The 22091-nt window shown below is 40.4% G+C and overlaps 1 protein-coding gene across 2 annotated transcripts in view; it reads left to right on the plus strand.

The window, feature by feature from the left end:
• Pink1 (PTEN-induced putative kinase 1) overlaps window positions 1-22091 on the plus strand; it is a 263559-nt gene that overhangs the window by 40320 nt on the left and 201148 nt on the right. For both annotated transcript variants that reach the window (XM_070097991.1, XM_070097992.1), the window contains exons 4-5: window positions 2422-2832; window positions 14430-14598. In XM_070097991.1, coding sequence (XP_069954092.1) covers window positions 2422-2832; window positions 14430-14598 — 580 coding nt within the window. The remainder of the gene's footprint in view (window positions 1-2421; window positions 2833-14429; window positions 14599-22091) is intronic.

A 22091-nucleotide genomic window follows, 5' to 3' on the forward strand; every position in this document is an offset into this window, starting at 1 on the left:
ATGATATGGGATGTTAGTGCTATTGGTCTGTAGTTCTTTGCTGTTGCTTTACTGCCCCCTTTGTGGAGTGGGGCTATGTCTGTTGTTTTTAGTAACTGTGGGACGACCCCCGTGTCCATGCTCCCTCTCCATAGGATGGAAAAGGCTCGTGATAGGGGCTTCTTGCAGTTCTTGATGAACACAGAGTTCCATGAGTCTGGCCCTGGGGCAGAGTGCATGGGCATGTCATTTATCGCCTGTTCGAAGTCATTTGGCGTCAGGATAACATCGGATAGGCTTGTGTTAATCAAATTTTGTGGCTCTCTCATAAAAAATTCATTTTGATCTTCGACTCTCAGTCTGGTTAGCGGCTTGCTAAAAACTGAGTCATATTGGGACTTGAGTAGCTCACTCATTTCCTTGTTGTCATCTGTGTAGGACCCATCTTGTTTAAGTAGGGGCCCAATACTGGACGTTGTTCTCGATTTTGATTTGGCATAGGAGAAGAAATACTTTGGGTTTCTTTCGATTTCATTTATGGCTTTTAGTTCTTCCCGCGATTCCTGACTCCTAAAGGATTCTTTTAGCTTAAGTTCGATGCTTGCTATTTCTCTGACCAGTGTCTCCCTACGCATTTCAGATATATTGACCTCTTTTAGCCGCTCTGTTATTCTTTTCCGTCGCCTGTAAAGGGAGCGCCTGTCTCTTTCTGTTTTACATCTACTCCTCCTTTTTCTTAGAGGAATAAGCCTTGTGCATACATCGAGTGGTTGGTGCAATTATTTAATAAATGTATGGAAGAGGGTAAGGTACCTAGGGATTGGCAGAGAGCATGCATAGTTCCTTTGTATAAAGGCAAAGGGGACAAAAGAGAGTGCAAAATTTATAGGGGGATAAGTCTGTTGAGTATACCTGGCAAAGTGTATGGTAGAGTTATTATTGAAAGAATTAAGAGTAAGACGGAGAATAGGATAGCAGATGAACAAGGAGGCTTTAGGAAAGGTAGGGGGTGTGTGGACCAGGTGTTTACAGTGAAATATATAAGTGAACAGTATTTAGATAAGGCTAAAGAGGTCTTTGTGGCATTTATGGATTTGGAAAAGGCTTATGACAGGGTGGATAGGGGGGCAGTGTGGCAGATGTTGCAGGTGTATGGTGTAGGAGGTAGGTTACTGAAAGCAGTGAAGAGTTTTTACGAGGATAGTGAGGCTCAAATTAGAGTATGTAGGAAAGAGGGAAATTATTTCCCAGTAAAAGTAGGCCTTAGACAAGGATGTGTGATGTCACCGTGGTTGTTTAATATATTTATAGATGGGGTTGTAAGAGAAGTGAATGCGAGGGTCTTGGCAAGAGGCGTGGAGTTAAAAGATAAAGAATCACACACAAAGTGGGAGTTGTCACAGTTGCTCTTTGCTGATGACACTGTGCTCTTGGGAGATTCTGAAGAGAAGTTGCAGAGATTGGTGGATGAATTTGGTAGGGTGTGCAAAAGAAGAAAATTAAAGGTGAATACAGGAAAGAGTAAGGTTATGAGGATAACAAAAAGATTAGGTGATGAAAGATTGGATATCAGATTGGAGGGAGAGAGTATGGAGGAGGTGAATGTATTCAGATATTTGGGAGTGGACGTGTCAGCGGATGGGTCTATGAAAGATGAGGTGAATCATAGAATTGATGAGGGGAAAAGGGTGAGTGGTGCACTTAGGAGTCTGTGGAGACAAAGAACTTTGTCCTTGGAGGCAAAGAGGGGAATGTATGAGAGTATAGTTTTACCAACGCTCTTATATGGGTGTGAAGCATGGGTGATGAATGTTGCAGCGAGGAGAGGCTGGAGGCAGTGGAGATGTCATGTCTGAGGGCAATGTGTGGAGTGAATATAATGCAGAGAATTCGTAGTTTGGAAGTTAGGAGGAGGTGCGGGATTACCAAAACTGTTGTCCAGAGGGCTGAGGAAGGGTTGTTGAGGTGGTTCGGACATGTAGAGAGAATGGAGCGAAACAGAATGACTTCAAGAGTGTATCAGTCTGTAGTGGAAGGAAGGCGGGGTAGGGGTCGGTTGGAGGGAGGGGGTAAAGGAAGTTTTGTGTGCGAGGGGCTTGGACTTCCAGCAGGCATGCGTGAGTGTGTTTGATAGGAGTGAATGGAGACAAATGGTTTTTAATACTTGACGTGCTGTTGGAGTGTGAGCAAAGTAACATTTATGAAGGGGTTCAGGGAAACCGGCAGGCCGGACTTGAGTCCTGGAGATGGGAAGTACAGTGTCTACACTCTGCAGGAGGAGTGTTAATGTTGCAGTTTAAAAACTTTAGTGTAAAGCACCCTTCTGGCAAGACAGTGATGGAGTGAATGATGGTGAAAGTTTTTCTTTTTCGGGCCACCCTGCCTTGGTGGGAATCGGCCAGTGTGATAATAAAAAAAATAAAAATCTTGAATTTGTTTAAGATGAACCTCAAGAGAAGACCGTCACTTCTCAACCTTTGAAGCGACAAAGGTCCAGGTCTCCAGTAAGACCAGCGGAGGACCTGGAGGAGGATGACCAGGCTAAACACAAGAACTCACTCCTTCCCATCACTGAGACACTGCATTTTCTAGCTGATCAAGATGGAAGTCAGAGAAATCTGGATCATGAATATTCATTAAGAGATTTTGGAAAAATTGACATTCAAGAGTTGAATGTAAATTTGGAAGAGGAAAATTTAATTGCTGAAAGTACTCAAGTGCCAGAGGATCACACTAAGAAGGTAAAGTTTAAGATAGACGAGACAAAGACTGGCGACAACATGAAGAGGACGTTAACACTGGAATCTGCAGAGGGAGGTACGGCTAGTTCATGCACCACACTTGCTGAATCAGGTGAGAACGATATTATATTATATTATATTAGAAAATTCTTGCTCTTTTTCTCTCTTCTAGTCTCATTTTGTATCACTTCTATTCTATCCCACTTCAAAATTGACTCTTCATTTCATGCTTTTGGTATGTGCCAGTTTTTTTTTTCTCTCTCTCTTTCCTTTTGTCCCATTTCTTTATCTTTCCTCTTTATTAATATATTTTCTCTTTTTATCTCAATTTTTTATATAATTTCTCAGTTTGTATTTTCTTTGATTTCTTTCCACTTCTTTACGTCTCTTTCCTCTGCTATTTTTTTCTTTTTCATCCTTACTTTTTTATCCCTTATTACCTTTTCTTTCCTCTCCATTCAAACATATTTTCAGATTGTATATATCATTTAAAAGGGATTAAGAGTTTTCAAGTAGTAAATATACAGGTAATGTAGATATTTAGTCAAGAGCAGTTCTTTAAGGGGCAAAATATTTGACAAATAAAGGCAGGTAAAGTTTTCTTTAAGCATATTGTGCATTATATTATATATTATAGGAAGACTTTGTTAATGCCTTTCCATACTAATACTTATGCTTCCATTGCTTTCTAACATGGTTTCCATAATCAAGTTTACAAGGTATTTTTAGATAGCACTGCACACACATTTCCCTTGAAGTGGACAGGAGGGCTAAGATATCAACTTGGATCAGAGGCGTCGCTAGGGTTGGTGTCACCCAGGGCGGAACCTTTGGTGTCACCCAGGGTGGAACCTTTGGTGTCACCCAGGGTGGAACCTTTGGTGTCACCCAGGGTGGCATCTTTGGTGTCACCCCCATGAAATCCAAGGGTGGGGGGATAGGGGGAGTAAACTCCAGTTACATCACTGCTGCAGGACCAGTGACTAATGTTTATCAATGAGAATGTTTAAAGGCCATAAACCAAACTTTATTAATGATAAAATAAGTAATCATAGTAATAGTGAGGAAACATAAACTCAAATACCACTTTGAATATAGGCAACAGATCCTACATTTATTCAACTTCAACAATGAAAAAAAAATTTGAAAAATAAAGAAAAACATTAGTTCTGATTTAACCTTGAGTACAGGTAACATCTCAAAGAATCTGATATTTCATTTCCTTGCCTTCAATCCTGCAAAATCATCTATCACATCATCAAAATCAATGATTTTCCCTATATGGGCCTATTTGTACTCTGTAATCCTATAATAGGCTATATAGAAACAAAGGATTTTTCTCTTAGGTTGCTGCAGCATGGTTTTGGTCATTAGTGTTACCTTCTTTAGAGGTTCTATGGTGTCACCCCTTAAATGGTGTCACCTGGGGCGGCCCACCCCCTCCTTACGACACCCCTGACCTGGATAACTACCAATAAACTCACACTTAACATTGAGAAGATCTTCTAAATGATATTTGGGAACAGAGCAAAGATTGTACGACTAAATGTAATGATTAACAGTTCTCCAGTTGCAAGACAATTTTTTTTTTGAAGGAAAATTCTCTAAAGATTACAAGATTAAAGATTTTAATTCTTGCAAAGGTTACAGTGTGTAATTACAGTTTTGATTTGTTAAGTATAAAGAAAGTCACTATCATGCCGGGGCATTTCAGGCAAACTAATCCTAGTACATAACTACTTCAGTCTAGATGAGATAAGAATGGTTAACTTTTTAATACTTTATTTTATCTTAACAACAACAACAACAACAACAACTACAACAACAACAACAACAACTACAACAACTACAACAACTACAACAACAACAACTACAACTACAACAACAACTACAACAACTACAACTACAACAACAACTACAACAACTACAACAACTACAACTACAATAACAACTACAACAACTACAACTACTACTACAAAGATTATCATTTCCTAAGATTTTTTTTTTTTTTTTTTTTTTTTTTTTTTTTTTTTTTGACACCAGAAGACACCTCAGGATTTGGGGTTTCGACAGTCAAGGGGTTAAGTGTATTTGCCTCTGGCAAGACAGTAATAGTGTGAATAATGGTGAATGTGTTCTATTTTTTTGGGGGGGGGGGGGTCACCCGGCCTTGGTGGGAGACTGCCAGTGTGTTGAAAATTTTTCTTTTAACACACTAGCAGTCTCCCACTGAGGTAGGGTGACCCAGAAAAGAAGAAACTTCTACCATCACTCCATCACTGTCTTGCCAGAAGGGTGCAGATACTTCAGCTCAAAACTGTATATTCCCACCCATTCTTCAGATTGCCGGCACTGTACTTCCCACCTCCAGGACTTAAGTCCAGTAAACCAGTTTTCCCTGAATTCCTTCATAAATGTTATCTTCTTACACTCCAACAGCAAATTGTCATAAAAACCACTTGTCTCCACTCGCTTCTAGCTAGCACTCTCACACACACTTGCTAGATGTCTAAGTACCTGTGCACAAAACCTCCTTACCCTTCCCTGCAACCTTTCCTAGGATAATCCCTACTCTATCTTCCTTCCACTACTGATTTATACATCCTCCAGGTCATTCTATTTTATTCTATCCCTTCTAAATGCCTGAACCACCTCAACAACCCCTGCTTAGCCCTCTGGATAATATTTTTATAACCCGACACCTAATCTCCAAGCTGTGATGAATTCTCTGCGTAATATTCTCACACATTGCTCTCAGACATGACATCTGCAGTGTCTCCAGCTTCATCCTTGCTGCAACATTTACAACCCAGGAGTGTTGGTACCAGTGGCATCGTAAGGGGGGAGCAGGGGGTGGGGTTCACCCTGGGTGACACCATCTAGGGGTGACACCATAGAGCCCCTAAAAGAGGTGACACTAATGCCCAAAACAGTGCTGCAGCAACATAAGATAAAAATCCTTCATTTCTATATAGCCTTTTATATGATTACAGAGTACAAATAGACCTATATAGGTAAAATCATTGATTTTGATGATGTGATAGATGATTTTGCAGGATTGAAAGCAAGGAAATGTAAGATCAGATTCATTGAGATGTTACCTGTACTCAAGGTCATATTGGAACTAGTGTTTCTCTGATATTGCAATGTTTTTCTTTATTTTTCAATTTTTTTTTTTTTGCATTGTTGAAGATGAATAAATGTAGGATCTGTTGCCTGTACTGAAAGTGGTATTTGAGTTTGTTTCCTCTGTTACTACAATTATATATTTTAATGAACTTGAGATGTATTCTCCTGTTCGGTTTATGGCCCTTAAACGTTCTCGTTGCTAAAGATAAGTCATTGGTCATGCAGTAGTGACGTAACTGGAATTTATTCCCCCCATGCCCCCGCCCTTAGATTTCATGGGGGTGACACCAACCCTAGCAACGCCATTAGTTGGTACCACTATACTCTCATATATTCCCCTCTTTGCCTCCATGGATAGCATTCTTTGTCTTTACAGATACCTCAATACACCACCCACATTTCTCCCTTCATTAATTCTGTGGTTTACCTAGTCTTTCATAATACCCATCCGCCAACATGTCTGCTCCCAAATATCTGAACAGCTGGAACTGATGGGATCATGACAGAAATGTTAAAAGCAGGGGGGGATATAGTGTTGGAGTGGTTGGTACTTCTGTTTAATAAATGTATGAAAGAGGGGAAGGTACCTAGGGATTGGCAGAGAGCATGTATAGTCCCTTTATATAAAGGGAAAGGGGACAAAAGAGATTGTAAAAATTATAGAGGAATAAGTTTACTGAGTATACTAGGAAAAGTGTATGGTAGGGTTATAATTGAAAGAATTAGAGGTAAGACAGAATGTAGGATTGCGGATGAGCAAGGAGGTTTCAGAGTGGGTAGGGGATGTGTAGATCAAGTGTTTACATTGAAGCATATATGTGAACAGTATTTAGATAAAGGTAGGGAAGTTTTTATTGCATTTATGGATTTAGAAAAGGCATATGATGGTGGATAGAGGAGCAATGTGGCAGATGTTGCAAATATATGGAATAGGTGGTAAGTTATTAAATGCTGTAAAGAGTTTTTATGAGGATAGTGAGGCTCAGGTTAGGGTGTGTAGAAGAGAGGGAGACTACTTCCCAGTAAAAGTAGGTCTTAGACAGGGATGTGTAATGTCGCCATGGTTTTTTAATGTATTTATAGATGGGGTTGTAAAGGAAGTAAATGCTAGAGTGTTCGGGAGAGGGGTGGGATTAAATTTTGGGTAATCAAATTCAAAATGGGAATTGACACAGTTACTTTTTGCTGATGATACTGTGCTTATGGGAAATTCTAAAGAAAAATTGCAAAGGTTAGTGGATGAGTTTGGGAATGTGTGTAAAGGTAGAAAGTTGAAAGTGAACATAGAAAAGAGTAAGGTGATGAGGGTATCAAATGATTTAGATAAAGAAAAATTGGATATCAAATTGGAGAGGAAGAGTATGGAAGAAGTGAATGTTTTCAGATACTTGGGAGTTGACGTGTCGGCGGATGGATTTATGAAGGATGAGGTTAATCATAGAATTGATGAGGGAAAAAAGGTGAGTGGTGCGTTGAGGTATATGTGGAGTCAAAGAAGGGAATGTATGAAAGTATAGTAGTACCAACACTTATATGGGTGTGAAGCTTGGGTTGTGAATGCAGCAGCGAGGAGACGGTTGGAGGCAGTGGAAATGTCCTGTTTAAGGGCAATATGTGGTGTAGGTTGGTAGACAGCAACCACCCAGGGAAGTACTACCGTCCTTCCAGATGACTGTGAAACAGAAACCTGTAACTGTTTTGCATGATGGTAGGATTGCTGTTTTCTTTCTTTTTCTGTCAAATAAACACGTTAGATAACAGGGATATCTTGCTAGTCCTACTTACACTTTGGTCACACTTCACAGACACACACATGCATATATATATACATACATCTAGGTTTTTCTCCTTTTTCTAAATAGCTCTTGTTCCTCTTTATTTCTTCTATTGTCCATGGGGAAGTGGAAAAGAATCTTTCCTCCGTAAGCCATGCGTGTCGTATGAGACGACTAAAATGCCAGGAGCAATGGGCTAGTAACCCCTTCTCCTGTAGACATTTACTAAAAAAGAGAAGAAGAAAAACATTATAAAACTGGGATGCTTAAATGTGCGTGGATGTAGTGCGGATGACAAGAAACAGATGATTGCTGATGTTATGAATGAAAAGAAGTTGGATGTCCTGGCCCTAAGCGAAACAAAGCTGAAGGGGGTAGGGGAGTTTCGGTGGGAGGAAATAAATGGGATTAAATCTGGAGTATCTGAGAGAGTTAGAGCAAAGGAAGGGGTAGCAGTAATGTTGAATGATCAGTTATGGAAGGAGAAGAGAGAATATGAATGTGTAAATTCAAGAATTATGTGGATTACAGTAAAGGTTGGATGCGAAAAGTGGGTCATAATAAGCGTGTATGCACCTGGAGAAGAGAGGAATGCAGAGGAGAGAGAGAGATTTTGGGAGATGTTAAGTGAATGTATAGGAGCCTTTGAACCAAGTGAGAGAGTAATTGTGGTAGGGGATCTGAATGCTAAAGTAGGAGAAACTTTTAGAAAGGGTGTGGTAGGTAAGTTTGGGGTGCCAGGTGTAAATGATAATGGGAGCCCTTTGATTGAACTTTGTATAAAAAGGGGTTTAGTTATAGGTAATACATGTTTTAAGAAAAAGAGGATAAATAAGTATACAAGATATGATGTAGGACGAAATGACAGTAGTTTGTTGGATTATGTATTGGTAGATAAAAGACTGTTGAGTAGACTTCAGGATGTACATGTTTATAGAGGGGCCACAGATATATCAGATCACTTTCTAGTTGTAGCTACACTGAGAGTAAAAGGTAGATGGGATACAAGGAGAATAGAAGCATCAGGGAAGAGAGAGGTGAAGGTTTATAAACTAAAAGAGGAGGCAGTTAGGGTAAGATATAAACAGTTATTGGAGGATAGATGGGCTAATGAGAGCATAGGCAATGGGGTCGAAGAGGTATGGGGTAGGTTTAAAAATGTAGTGTTAGAGTGTTCAGCAGAAGTTTGTGGTTACAGGAAAGTGGGTGCGGGAGGGAAGAGGAGCGATTGGTGGAATGATGATGTGAAGAGAGTAGTAAGGGAGAAAAAGTTAGCATATGAGAAGTTTTTACAAAGTAGAAGTGATGCAAGGAGGGAAGAGTATATGGAGAAAAAGAGAGAGGTTAAGAGAGTGGTGAAGCAATGTAAAAAGAGAGCAAATGAGAGAGTGGGTGAGATGTTATCAACAAATTTTGTTGAAAATAAGAAAAAGTTTTGGAGTGAGATTAACAAGTTAAGAAAGCCTAGAGAACAAATGGATTTGTCAGTTAAAAATACGAGAGGAGAGTTATTAAATGGAGAGTTGGAGGTATTGGGAAGATGGAGGGAATATTTTGAGGAATTGTTAAATGTTGATGAAGATAAGGAAGCTGTGATTTCGTGTATAAGGCAAGGAGGAACAACATCTTGTAGGAGTGAGGAAGAGCCAGTTGTGAGTGTGGGGGAAGTTCGTGAGGCAGTAGGTAAAATGAAAGGGGGTAAGGCAGCCGGGATTGATGGGATAAAGATAGAAATGTTAAAAGCAGATGGGGATATAGTTTTGGAGTGGTTGGTGCAATTATTTAATAAATGTATGGAAGAGGGTAAGGTACCTAGGGATTGGCAGAGAGCATGCATAGTTCCTTTGTATAAAGGCAAAGGGGATAAAAGAGAGTGCAAAAATTATAGGGGGTTAAGTCTGTTGAGTATACCTGGCAAAGTGTATGGTAGAGTTATTATTGAAAGAATTAAGAGTAAGACGGAGAATAGGATAGCAGATGAACAAGGAGGCTTTAGGAAAGGTAGGGGGTGTGTGGACCAGGTGTTTACAGTGAAACATATAAGTGAACAGTATTTAGATAAGGCTGAAGAGGTCTTTGTGGCATTTATGGATTCGGAAAAGGCGTAACACAGGGTGGATAGGGGGGGCAATGTGGCAGATGTTGCAGGTGTATGGTGTAGGAGGTAGGTTACTGAAAGCAGTGAAGAGTTTCTATGAGGATAGTGAGGCTCAAGTTAGAGTATGTAGGAAAGAGGGAAATTATTTCCCAGTAAAGGGAGGCCTTAGACAAGGATGTGTGATGTCACCGTGGTTGTTTAATATATTTATAGATGGGGTTGTAAGAGAAGTAAATGCGAGGGTCTTGGCAAGAGGCGTGGAGTTAAAAGATAAAGAATCACACATAAAGTGGGAGTTGTCACAGTTGCTCTTTGCTGATGACACTGTGCTCTTGGGAGATTCTGAAGAGAAGTTGCAGAGATTGGTGGATGAATTTGGTTGGGTGTGCAAAAGAAGAAAATTGAAAGTGAATACAGGAAAGAGTAAGGTTATGAGGATAACAAAAAGATTAGGTGATGAAAGATTGGATATCAGATTGGAGGGAGAGAGTATGGAGGAGGTGAATGTATTCAGATATTTGGGAGTGGATGTGTCAGCGGATGGGTCTATGAAAGATGAGGTGAATCATAGAATTGATGAGGGGAAAAGGGTGAGTGGTGCACTTAGGAGTCTGTGGAGACAAAGAACTTTGTCCTTGGAGGCAAAGAGGGGAATGTATGAGAGTATAGTTTTACCAACGCTCTTATGTGGGTGTGAAGCATGGGTGATGAATGTTGCAGCGAGGAGAAGGCTGGAAGCAGTGGAGATGTCATGTCTGAGAGCAATGTGTGGTGTGAATATAATGCAGAGAATTCGTAGTTTGGAAGTTAGGAGGAGGTGCGGGATTACCAAAACTGTTGTCCAGAGGGCTGAGGAAGGGTTGTTGAGGTGGTTCGGACATGTGGAGAGAATGGAGCGAAACAGAATAACTTCAAGAGTGTATCAGTCTGTAGTGGAAGGAAGGCGGGGTAGGGGTCGGCCTAGGAAAGTTTGGAGGGAGGGGGTAAAGGAGGTTTTGTGTGCGAGGGGCTTGGACTTCCAGCAGGCATGCGTAAGCGTGTTTGATAGGAGTGAATGGAGACAAATGGTTTTTAATACTTGACGTGCTGTTGGAGTGTGAGCAAATTAACATTTATGAAGGGGTTCAGGGAAACCGGCAGGCCGGACTTGAGTCCTGGAGATGGGAAGTACAGTGCCTGCACTCTGAAGGAGGGGTGTTAATGTTGCAGTTTAAAAACTGTAGTGTAAAGCACCCTTCTGGCAAGACAGTGATGGAGTGAATGATGGTGAAAGTTTTTCTTTTTCGGGCCACCCTGCCTTGGTGGGAATCGGCCAGTGTGATAAAAAAAAAAAAAAAAAATGTGGTGTAAATATTATGCAGAAGATTCGGAGTGTGGAAATTAGGAGAAGGTGTGGAATTAATAAAAGTATTAGTCAGAGGGCAGAAGAGGGGTTGTTGAGGTGGTTTGGTCATTTAGAGAGAATGGATCAAAGTAGAATGACATGGAATGCATATAAATCTATAGGGGAAGGAAGGCGGGGTAGGGGTCGTCCTCGAAAGGGTTGGAGAGAGGGGGTAAAGGAGGTTTTGTGGGCGAGGGGCTTGGACTTCCAGCAAGCGTGCATGAGCGTATTAGATAGGAGTGAATGGAGACGAATGGTACTTGGGACCTGACGATCTGTTGGAGTGTGAGCAGGGTAATATTCAGTTTGGAGGGATATGTTGTGTATCTTTATATGTGTATGCTTCTAAACTGTTGTATTCTGAGCACCTCTGCAAAAACAGTGATAATGTGCGAGTGTGGTGAAAGTATTGAATGATGATGAAAGTATTTTCTTTCTGGGGATTTTCTTTCTTTTTTGGGTCACCCTGCCTCGGTGGGAGACGGCCGACTTGTTGAAAAAAAAAAAAAAATCAGGGAAACCGGTTATTTTCGTATAGTCGGACTTGAGTCCTGGAAATGGGAAGTACAATGCCTGCACTTTAAAGGAGAGGTTTGGGATATTGGCAGTTTGGAGGGATATGTTGTGTATCTTTATATGTATATGCTTCTAAACTGTTGTATTCTGAGCACCTCTGCAAAAACAGTGATAATGTGTGAGTGTGGTGAAAGTGTTGAATGATGATGAAAGTATTTTCTTTTTGGGGATTTTCTTTCTATTTTGGGTCACCCTGCCTTGGTGGGAGACGGCCGACTTGTTGAAAAAAAAAAAAAAAAGTTCACTTCATACTCCCTCCTGTCTGATAACCAATTTTTTATTATCTAATTCATTTGATACCCTCATTACTTTACTCTTAGCTATGTTCACTTTCAACTTCCTTTCACACCTAAACTTGTCCACTATCCTTTGCAACTTCTCTTCAGAATCTTCCAAAAGCACAGTATCATCAGCAAAATATAACTGTTCCAACTCCCATTTTGTATTAGATCCCCATAACTTAATCCCACCCCTGTTCCCAACATCCTAGCATTTACTTCTTTTACAACCCCCATCTATAAATGTTAAACAACCATGGTGACATCATACATCCTTGTCTAATTCCTACTTTACTGGAAAGTCATCTCCCTCTCTCCTACACACCCTAATCTTAGCCTCACTATCCACATAAACACTCATCACAGCATTTAGTAACTTACCACCTCTTCCATAGACTTGCATCATCTGCCACTTTGCTTCCCTATCCACCCTATCATATGCCTTTTCTAAATCCATAAAAACAATGAAAACTTGCCCTTTTTTTTTTTTTTAACTTGTCAGCCCTTTCCCACCAAGGCAGGGTGACCCAGAAAGAAAGAAAAGCCAAAAAAAGAAAGAAAAATCGTTCATCATCATTTAACACTTTCACCATCACTCATACATAATCACTGTCTTTGCAGAGGCGCTCAGATATAACAGTTGAGATGTCCCTCCAGGCTGCCAGTATCCTAAACCCCTCCTTTAACCCTTAAACTGTCCAAACGTAGAACTTCATTGATGTGCATAGCACTCTGACCTTGATTTTCTCCATTTGAAAGCCTTTAAAATCAGACGTAGATCTACGTTTGGAGCACTACGCATGTCAACGTAGATCTATGTTTGGACAGTTTAACGGTTAAGGTTCAGGCATTGTACTTCCCATTTCCAGGACTCAAATCCGACTAACTGGTTTCTCTGAATCCCTTCACAAAATATTACCCTGTTCACACTCTAACAGCTCGTCAGGTCCCAAAAACCATTTGTCTCCATTCACTCCTATCTAACACACTCATGTACGCTTGCTGGAAGTCCAAGCCCCTCGCCTACAAAACCTCCTTTACCCCTTCCCTCCAACCTTTTCGGGGACAACCCCTACCCTGCCTTCCTTCCCCTACAGATTTATATGCTCTCCAAGTCATTCTACTTTGTTCCATTCTCTCTAAATGACCAAACCACCTCAACAGCCCCTCTTCAGCCTTCTGACTAATACTTTTAGTAACTCCACACCTCCTAATTTCCACACTATTTACATCACACTATTTGCACCACACATTGGCCTTAGACATGACATCTCCACTGCCTCCAGTCGCCTCCTCGCTGTAGCATTTACATCCCATGCTTCACACCCATATAAGAGTGTTGGCACCACTATACTCTCATATATTCCCTTCTTTCCCTCCATGGATAATGTTCTTTGTCTCCACAGATACCTCAATGCACTACTCACCTTTTGTCCCTCATCAGTTCTATGATTAACCTCATCCTTCATAAACCCATCTGCTGACAAGTCATCTCCCAAATATCACCTTACTCTTATCTATGTTCACTTTCAACTTCCTTCCTTTACACGCCCTCCTAAACTCATCTGCTAATGATTGCAACTTTTCTTTAGAATCTCCCAAAAGCACAGTATCTTCAGGAAAAAGTAACTGTGTCAACTCCCATTTTGTATTTTATTCCCCATAATTTAATCCCACCCCTCTCCCCAGCACCCAAACATTTACTTCTTTTACAACCCCATCTATAAATATATTAAACATCCAATGGTGACATTACCCATCCCTGTCTAAGACCTACTTTTACACACCCTACCCTGAGCTTCACTATCCTCATAAAAACTCCCTACAGCATTTAGTAACTTACTACCTATTCCATACACTTGCAACATCTGCCACATTGCTCCTCTATTCACTCTGTCATAAGTCTTTTCTAAATCCATAAATGCAGTGAAAACTTCCCTATCTTTTTCTAAATATTGTTCAATATGTTGCTATGTAAACACTTGATCTGCACATTCTATAGCTGCCTTGCTCATCTGCACTCCTGCTCTCTGTCTTACCTCTAAGTCAGTAGACTTATTCCGCTATAATTTTATTTATTTTTTTATTAACTCGTCCACCGTCTCCCACCAAAGCAGGGTGGCCCAAAAAAAAACTTATATCATTCACTCCATCACTGTCTTGCCAGAGGGGTGCTGTACACTACAGTTATAAAACTGCAACATTAACACCCCTCCTTCAGAGTGTAAACACTGTAGTTCGCATCTCCAGGACTCAAGTCCAGCCTACCGGTTTCCCCGAATTCCTTCATAAATGTTACCTTGCTCACACTCCAACAGCACATGAAGTCCTCAAAGCCATTTGTCTTCATTCACTCCTATCTAACATGCTCAGGCATTTTTGCATTAATTTATTTATATTATTATTGGTGCTCTCCTTTAGTTCTGTTAGCATTGGTTAGATATTTATTGTACTTTTCTCCATTTTCAGTTGACAAAGAAGAGAGTTTAAATATACCAGAATATCCCCTGGCAGTGAAGATGATGTTCAACTATGAAGCTGAATCCAATGCTCCAGCTATTCTCAGAGCTATGTATAAGGAAATGATTCCAGCAAGAAGTTTACAGTTGGATGGAGAACAATTAGAGTGGCAGGAACGGTAGTTATTACACTGTTACTTATGCTTTTTTCAAAAATTATCAATAACTATGAGTTAATTAATATTATTATTAACACATCGGCTGTCTCCCACCAAGGCAGGGTGGCCCGAAAAAGAAAAACTAATCATTCTCTCCATCACTGTCTTACCAGAGGCGTGCTTACACCACAGTTATAAAACTGCAACATTAACACCCCTCCTTCAGAGTGTAAACACTATAGTTCCCATCTCCAGGACTTCTGGCCTTCCGGTTTCCCTGAATCCCTTCATAAATATTACCTTGCTCACACTCCAACAGCATGTCATGTCCTAAACACCATTTGTCTCCATTTGCTCCTATCTAACATGCTCATGCATGCTTGCTGGAAGTCCAAGTCCTTTGCACACCCCCTCCCTCCAACCTTTCCTAGTCCAACCCCTACCCAGCCTTCCCTCCACTATAGATTTGTACACTCTCAAAGTCATTCTGTTTCATTCGAGCCTCTCTACATCTCTGAACCACTTCAACAACCCCTCCTCAGCCCTCTGGATAATAGTTTTGGTAATCCCACACCTCCTCCTAATTCCAAACTACGAATTCTCTGCATTATATCCACACCACACATAACCCTCAGCCATGATATCTCCACTGCCTCCAGCCTTCTCCTTGTTGCAACATTCACCACCCATGTTTCACACCCATATAAAAGTGTTGGTATGACTATACTCTCATACATTACCCTCTTGACTTCCATGGACAAAGTTCTTTGTCTCCACAGACTCCTAAGTGCACCACTTGCCTTTTTCCCCTTAGTTCTATGATTCACCTCATCTTTCATAGACCCATCTGCTGACATGTCCACTCCTAAATATCTGAATACATTCACCTCCTCCATACTCTCTCCCTGCAATCTGATTTCCAGTCTTTCATCACCTAATTTTTTTTGTTATCATTACCTTGCTATTTCCTACATACACTTTTAATTTTCTTCTTTTACACATACTACTAAACTCATCCACCAGCCTCTGCAACTTGTCTTCAGAATCTCCCATCAGCAAAGAGCAACTGTGACAACTCCTACTTAGTGTTAGATTCTTTATCTTTTAACCCCACACCTCTTGCCAACACCCAATCATTCACTTCTCATACAACCCCATCTATAAATATATTGAACAATCATGGTGACATCACATATCCTTGTCTAAGGCCTACTTTTACTGGGAAATAATCTCTCCTATGTACTGTAACCTGAACCTCACTATCCTCAAAAAAAAAAAAAAACTTTACTGCTTTCAGTAACCTATCTTCTGTTCCATACATTTGCAATATCTGCCACATTACCCGCTATCCATCCTGTCATACACCTTTTCCAAATCCATAAATGCCACAAAAATCTTTTTATTTTTTTTCAACAAGTCGGCTGTCTCCCACCGAGGCAGGGTGACCCAAAAAAAAAAAGAAAGAAAATCCCCAAAAAGAAAATACTTTCATTATCATTCAACACTTTCACCTCACTCACACATAATCACTGTTTTTTTCAGAGGTGCTCAGAACACAACAGTTTAGAAGCATATACTATAAAGATACACAACATATCCCTCCAAACTGCTAATATCCAAAAACTCCTCCTTTAGAGTGCAGGCATTGTACTTCCCATTTCCAGGACTCAAGTCCGGCTCTATAAAAATAACCGGTTTCCCTGAATCCCTTCACTAAATATTACCCTGCTCACACTCCAACAGATCGTCAGGTCCCAAATACCATTCGTCTTCATTCACTCCTATCGAACACGCTCATGCACGCCTGCTGGAAGTCCAAGCCCCTCGCCCAAAAAACCTCCCTTACCCCTTCCTTCCAACCTTTTTTGAGGACAACCCCTACCCCGCCTTCCTTCTCCTACAGATTTAAATGCTCTCCATGTCATTCTACTTTGAGCCATTCTCTCTAAATGGCCAAACCACCTCAACAACCCCTCTTCAGCCCTCTGACTAATACTTTTATTAACTCCACACCTAATTTCCACACTCCGAATTTTCTGCATAATATTTACACCACACATTGCCCTTAGACAGGACATCTCCACTGCCTCCAACCGCCTCCTTGCTGCTGCATTTACCACCCAAGCTTCACACCCATATAAGAGTGTTGGTACTACTATACTTTCATACATTCCCTTCTTTGCCTCCAAAGATAACATTTTTTGACTCCACATATACCTCAACACACCACTCACCTTTTTTCCCTCATCAATTCTATGATTAACCTCATCCTTCATAAATCCATCCGCTGACACATCAACTCCCAAGTATCTGAAAACATTCACTTCTTCCATACTCCTCCTCCCCAATTTGATCCAATTTTTCTTTATCTAAATCATTTGATACCCTCGTCACCTTACTCTTTTCTATGTTCACTTTCAACTTTCTACCTTTACACACACTCCCAAAGTCATCCACTAACATTTGCAATTTTTCTTTAGAATCTCCCATAAGCACAGTATCATCAGCAAAAAGTAACTGTGCCAATTCCCATTTTGTATTTGATTCCCCATAATTTAATCCCACCCCTCTCCCGAACACCCTAGCATTTACTTCTTTTACAACCCCATCTATAAATATATTAAACAACCATGGTGACATTACACATCCCTGTCTAAGACCTACTTTTACCGGGAAGTAGTCTCCCTCTCTTCTACACACCCTAACCTGAGCCTCACTATCCTCATAAAAACTCTTTACAGCATTTTGTAACTTACCACCTATTCCATATACTTGCAACATCTGCCACATTGCTCCTCTATCCACTCTATCATATGCCTTTTCTAAATCCATAAATGCAATAAAACTTCCCTACCTTTATCTAAATACTGTTCACATATATGCTTCAATGTAAACACTTGATCTACACATCCCCTACCCACTCTGAAACCTCCTTGCTCATCCGCAATCCTACATTCTGTCTTACCTCTAATTCTTTCAATTATGACCCTACCGTACACTTTTCCTGGTATACTCAGTAAACTTATTCCTCTATAATTTTTACAATCTCTTTTGTCCCCTTTCCCTTTATATAAAGGGACTATACATGCTCTCCGCCAATCCCTAGGTACCTTCCCCTCTTTCATACATTTATTAAACAAAAGTACCAACCACTCCAACACTATATCTTCCTCTGCTTTTAACATTTCTGTCATGATCCCATCAGTTCCAGCTGCTTTACCCCCTTTCATTCTATGTAATGCCTCACGTACCTCCACCACACTTACATTCTGCTCTTCTTCACTCCTAAAAGATGGTATACCTCCCTGGCCAGTGCATGAAATTACCGCCTCCCTTTCTTCCTCAACTTTTAAAAGCTCCTCAAAATATTCTCGCCATCTACCTAATACCTCCCTCTCCCCATCTACTAACTCCCCTACTCTGTTGTTAACTAACAAATCCATACTTTCCCTAGGCTTTCTTAACTTGTTTAACTCATTCCAAAATTTTTTCTTATTTTCATTAAAATTTTTTGACAGTGCCTCTCCCACTCTTTCATCTGCTCTCCTTTTGCACTCTCTCACCACTCTCTTCATTTTTCTTTTACTCTCCATATACTCTGCTCTTCTTATAACACATCTGCTATGTAAAAACCTCTCATAAGCTAACTTTTTCTTTTTTATCACATCCTTTACTTCATCATTCCACCAATCACTCCTCTTTTCTCCTGCACCCATCTTCCTATAACCACAAACTTCTGCCCCACATTCTAATACTGCATTTTTAAAACTCGTCCAACCCTCTTCAACCCCCCACTACTCATCTTTTTATCCTAATCTAAATACTGTTCACCTATATGTTTCACTATAAATACTTGGTCTACAAACACCCAACCTTTCTTGAAGGTAATACAGTGGACCCCCACAAATTCGCAGTTCCAAATTAGCGGCTTCAGTAATTTGTGGATTTTTCCTTAGAACATAAGAAAGAAGGAACATTGCAACAGGCTTACTGTCCCATGCGAGGCAGGTCCAATTCTCCCACCGGCTTAAGCCAATGCCTTAACCTAGTCAGGTCAGTCATATTTCACTTAAGGGAGGAGCACAGCATCTGATCTAGTAGCACAAGCTAGTCAGGTCCAACTCACACCAACCCACACCCACTCGTGTATTTATCCAACCTATTTTTAACCCTTAAGCTGTCCAAACGTAGATCTACATTTTTTCAAAATTTGAAAGTATGTAAAAAAACGTAGATTTTTTTTTTTTTTTTTTTTGCATTTGAAAGTGGTAAAAACTTTGATATATTTCTTTTTTTTATATATATTTGAAAATATGTAAAAAAACTGTAGATCTACTTTTGGAGCACTACACATGTGAACATATGTCTATGTTTGGACAGTTTAAGGGTTAAAGCTACACAATGTCTTAGCTTCTATGACGGCACTCGGGAGTTTGTTCCACTCATCCACAACTCTGCTACCAAACCAGTGCTTTCCTATATTCTTCCTGAATCTGAATTTTTCCAACTTAAAAACCATTGCTGCGAGTTCTGTCTATGCTAGATATTTTTAGCAGGCTGTTGACATCCCCTTTATTAATTCCTGTTTTCCATTTATGCACCTCAATTATATCCCCCCAAATTCTACGCCTTTCTAGATAGTGCTGATTCAGGGCCCTCAGTGTATCCTCATAGGGAAGATTTCTGATACATGGGATTAACTTTGTCATCCTCCTTTGTATGTTTTCCAGTGCATTTATATTCATTCTGTAATAGGGTGACCAAAACTGTGCAGCATAATCTAAATGAGGAGAGGCACAAGCCTAGGGCCTGAATGAGGCATTAGTTTACACAAATAAGAAGAATGAGGTAAAGATATGAGCTTATGCAATAAGTAACCTATGTTGTTACCTGAAAAAATGACAACTGTTTGTATTTCCACCCATGCAATTTTCCCATAGACATACACCTTCACCCACCATTCCAAGCAGCACCCTCCATCCACACAACCTGCCTATACAAAAAGCCCTTTCATGACCACATGCCTATATTTACACCGTTCCTCCCTGTGAGGGAAAAGTTCAATAGATAGGAGTAGCGATGGAGTATATAGTAACAATAGTTTCATTGTCAGCTACTTGTTAAGATAGGGTAAGTCAAGCTCCCGCTATTCCCGCCTTTTTTCCCCCTCCCTGAAAGTGACAGTTTGATTGCCGGCTGCTTGTTAAGGTAGGGTCAGTCTAGCTCCCGCTATCCCTTCCCCCTCCTTCTTCCCCCCCCCCCCCATCCCCGAAAGGTGACGTGTGGGGCTCCGGTCCAAACAGTAATCACTAGACTCACAGCTCCCAGCACTACTGTAAGTACATTCCTGCCTTGTATTCTAGTGGATTTATTGGTTGAAAGCTTCACTTTTGACCAATAATAATCTTAGTCCTTTCAGTCTTGCTCTAGGTTGACTGTTGTAATAATCACCATATCTTTTAGGTATTGTACTTATCATGGAGAGTGATTTCTTAAGCAGTGGGTAACCTGTCTATCTTTCCAGCTTGGATGACAGAGAGGGTCACCTGCCAGTCAACGAGCAGAACTGATGGAGATGGACTAACGTCCTGAGACTTCCCCTTTTTGGATTTAATTACCTGTGCACCTGTATGAAATTGCAGGACGTAACCCCTCATCCTTGCAGTGGTAAAGAACCTGCTTTCCTGTCATCGGGATATAATACTCACGGCTATACTGTGAAGAACGAACCGGTGGGTTGTAACCAACACCTGCGACCCCCCCCCCATCATCAGCAACGGCTACGATTTCAACAACTCAGTGTCACCAACACCAGACACCCCTATACAGTGGACCCCCGGTTAACGATATTTTTTCACTCCAGAAGTATGTTCAGGTGCCAGTACTGACCGAATTTGTTCCCATAAGAAATATTGTGAAGTAGATTAGTCCATTTCAGACCCCCAAACATACACGTACAAACGCACTTACATAAATACACTTACATAATTGGTCACATTCGGAGGTAATCGTTATGCGGGGGTCCACTGTATATATTAGCGTTGAATTCAATTATCATTTATATTTTTCATTTTTCATTTTCTTTAATGTAGGATTAATATTTCATATTTAAGTATTTTATATTTTCTATATAATAAAGTGTTTGTTTGTCTGCTATTATTTCGTTTTCTATTCATTAATTTTCCTGAGGAGGAGCCAGCCTGGGTAATACTGTCTGAAGTTGTTACAGGGCTGAGTAAGCCTTCACAAGTGGCGACCTTGCCAGGATCAACTCTACTGAATCAAGATTCAATTCCATCTCGAATCTACCATTGGAACTTCAACGCCGCATACCACAGACGGTTACCACCAGCCATGAGTAATCATTCTCTATGGTAGGACTACAGTACAGGTATTTAAAAGATTTGGTGATTGTTATGGTCTCAATTTATTGTAAGTCAAGTCAAGGCAGGAATACTAGTTAATTCTGCCATCTATTTTTGTGTGAGCTTGAAACACTTTGGAGGATTAGACTCTAGGGACCCGCGATTTTCCAGTGACAATTTGTTTCATTGAGCTCTTTATTATATCAAGGGAACTGTCATAGGACACTCTTGATTTGTTGGTGAGAAGATTGGATGGTCAAGTGACCCCATTCTACTTACTGTTTGCTCGGAGCCGGCATAGAACCCTTCATTTTAATTAATACATATTTAATTGAAGCAGGGATCGAGCCCTCTGGTCTATTTATAGTTTGAGCGGAGCAGGAATTGAACCCTCCGTTTTCTTTAATACCCGTTTCATTTCCCTTGATAGTTTAAGTTATTCTTGCAAGCATGGAGGAATACCAGTTTTGGATGAATGCTGGAAGTAAGTTAGGAATAACAGGGAAAAATTTAGAATCTTTCATTAGTGCTAAGATCCAGGAAAGACTTGAAAGAGAGAGAGAGAGAATCGAAAGAGAAGAGAATAAGGAGAGAGAAAGAATAGAGAGAGAGAATCAAGAAAGAAAGAGAAAGAGGATAAAAAGGAGAAAGAGAACCTTGAAAGACAGGAGAAAGAGAACCTTGAAAGACAGGAGAAAAAGGAGAAAGAGAACCTTGAAAGACAGGAGAAAAAGGAGAGAGAGAGAATTGAGAGAGAAATCCAAGAAAGACAGAAAGAGAGAGAGAAGACAAAAAGGAGCGTGATAGACTTGATCGTGAAGAAAGAACTAGAGTATGTGAGGAACAAGTTAAATTAAGGGAACTTGAGGAAAGAGCAAAGGACAGAGAATATGAGTTAAGGGAGAGAGAAAAGGATTGCGAGCTCGAACAAGCTTGCCTTGAATTAGAGAATAAAAAGTTAACTTTCTCACAACAGCAATTAGATGAAGGAGTAATGGAACAACGTGCAGCTAGTGCACATATTCCAACATCTAATTTACCTCCCTTCACAGAGGGGGAAGACATAACTTCATACATTATCAGGTTTGAAAATACCACTACCCTCTGTGAATGGCCTGCTGACACCTGGGCTACCAGATTAGGAATGTT

This window comes from Cherax quadricarinatus, chromosome 60 (genome assembly GCF_038502225.1).
Source record: "Cherax quadricarinatus isolate ZL_2023a chromosome 60, ASM3850222v1, whole genome shotgun sequence".
NCBI lineage: Eukaryota > Metazoa > Arthropoda > Malacostraca > Decapoda > Parastacidae > Cherax > Cherax quadricarinatus.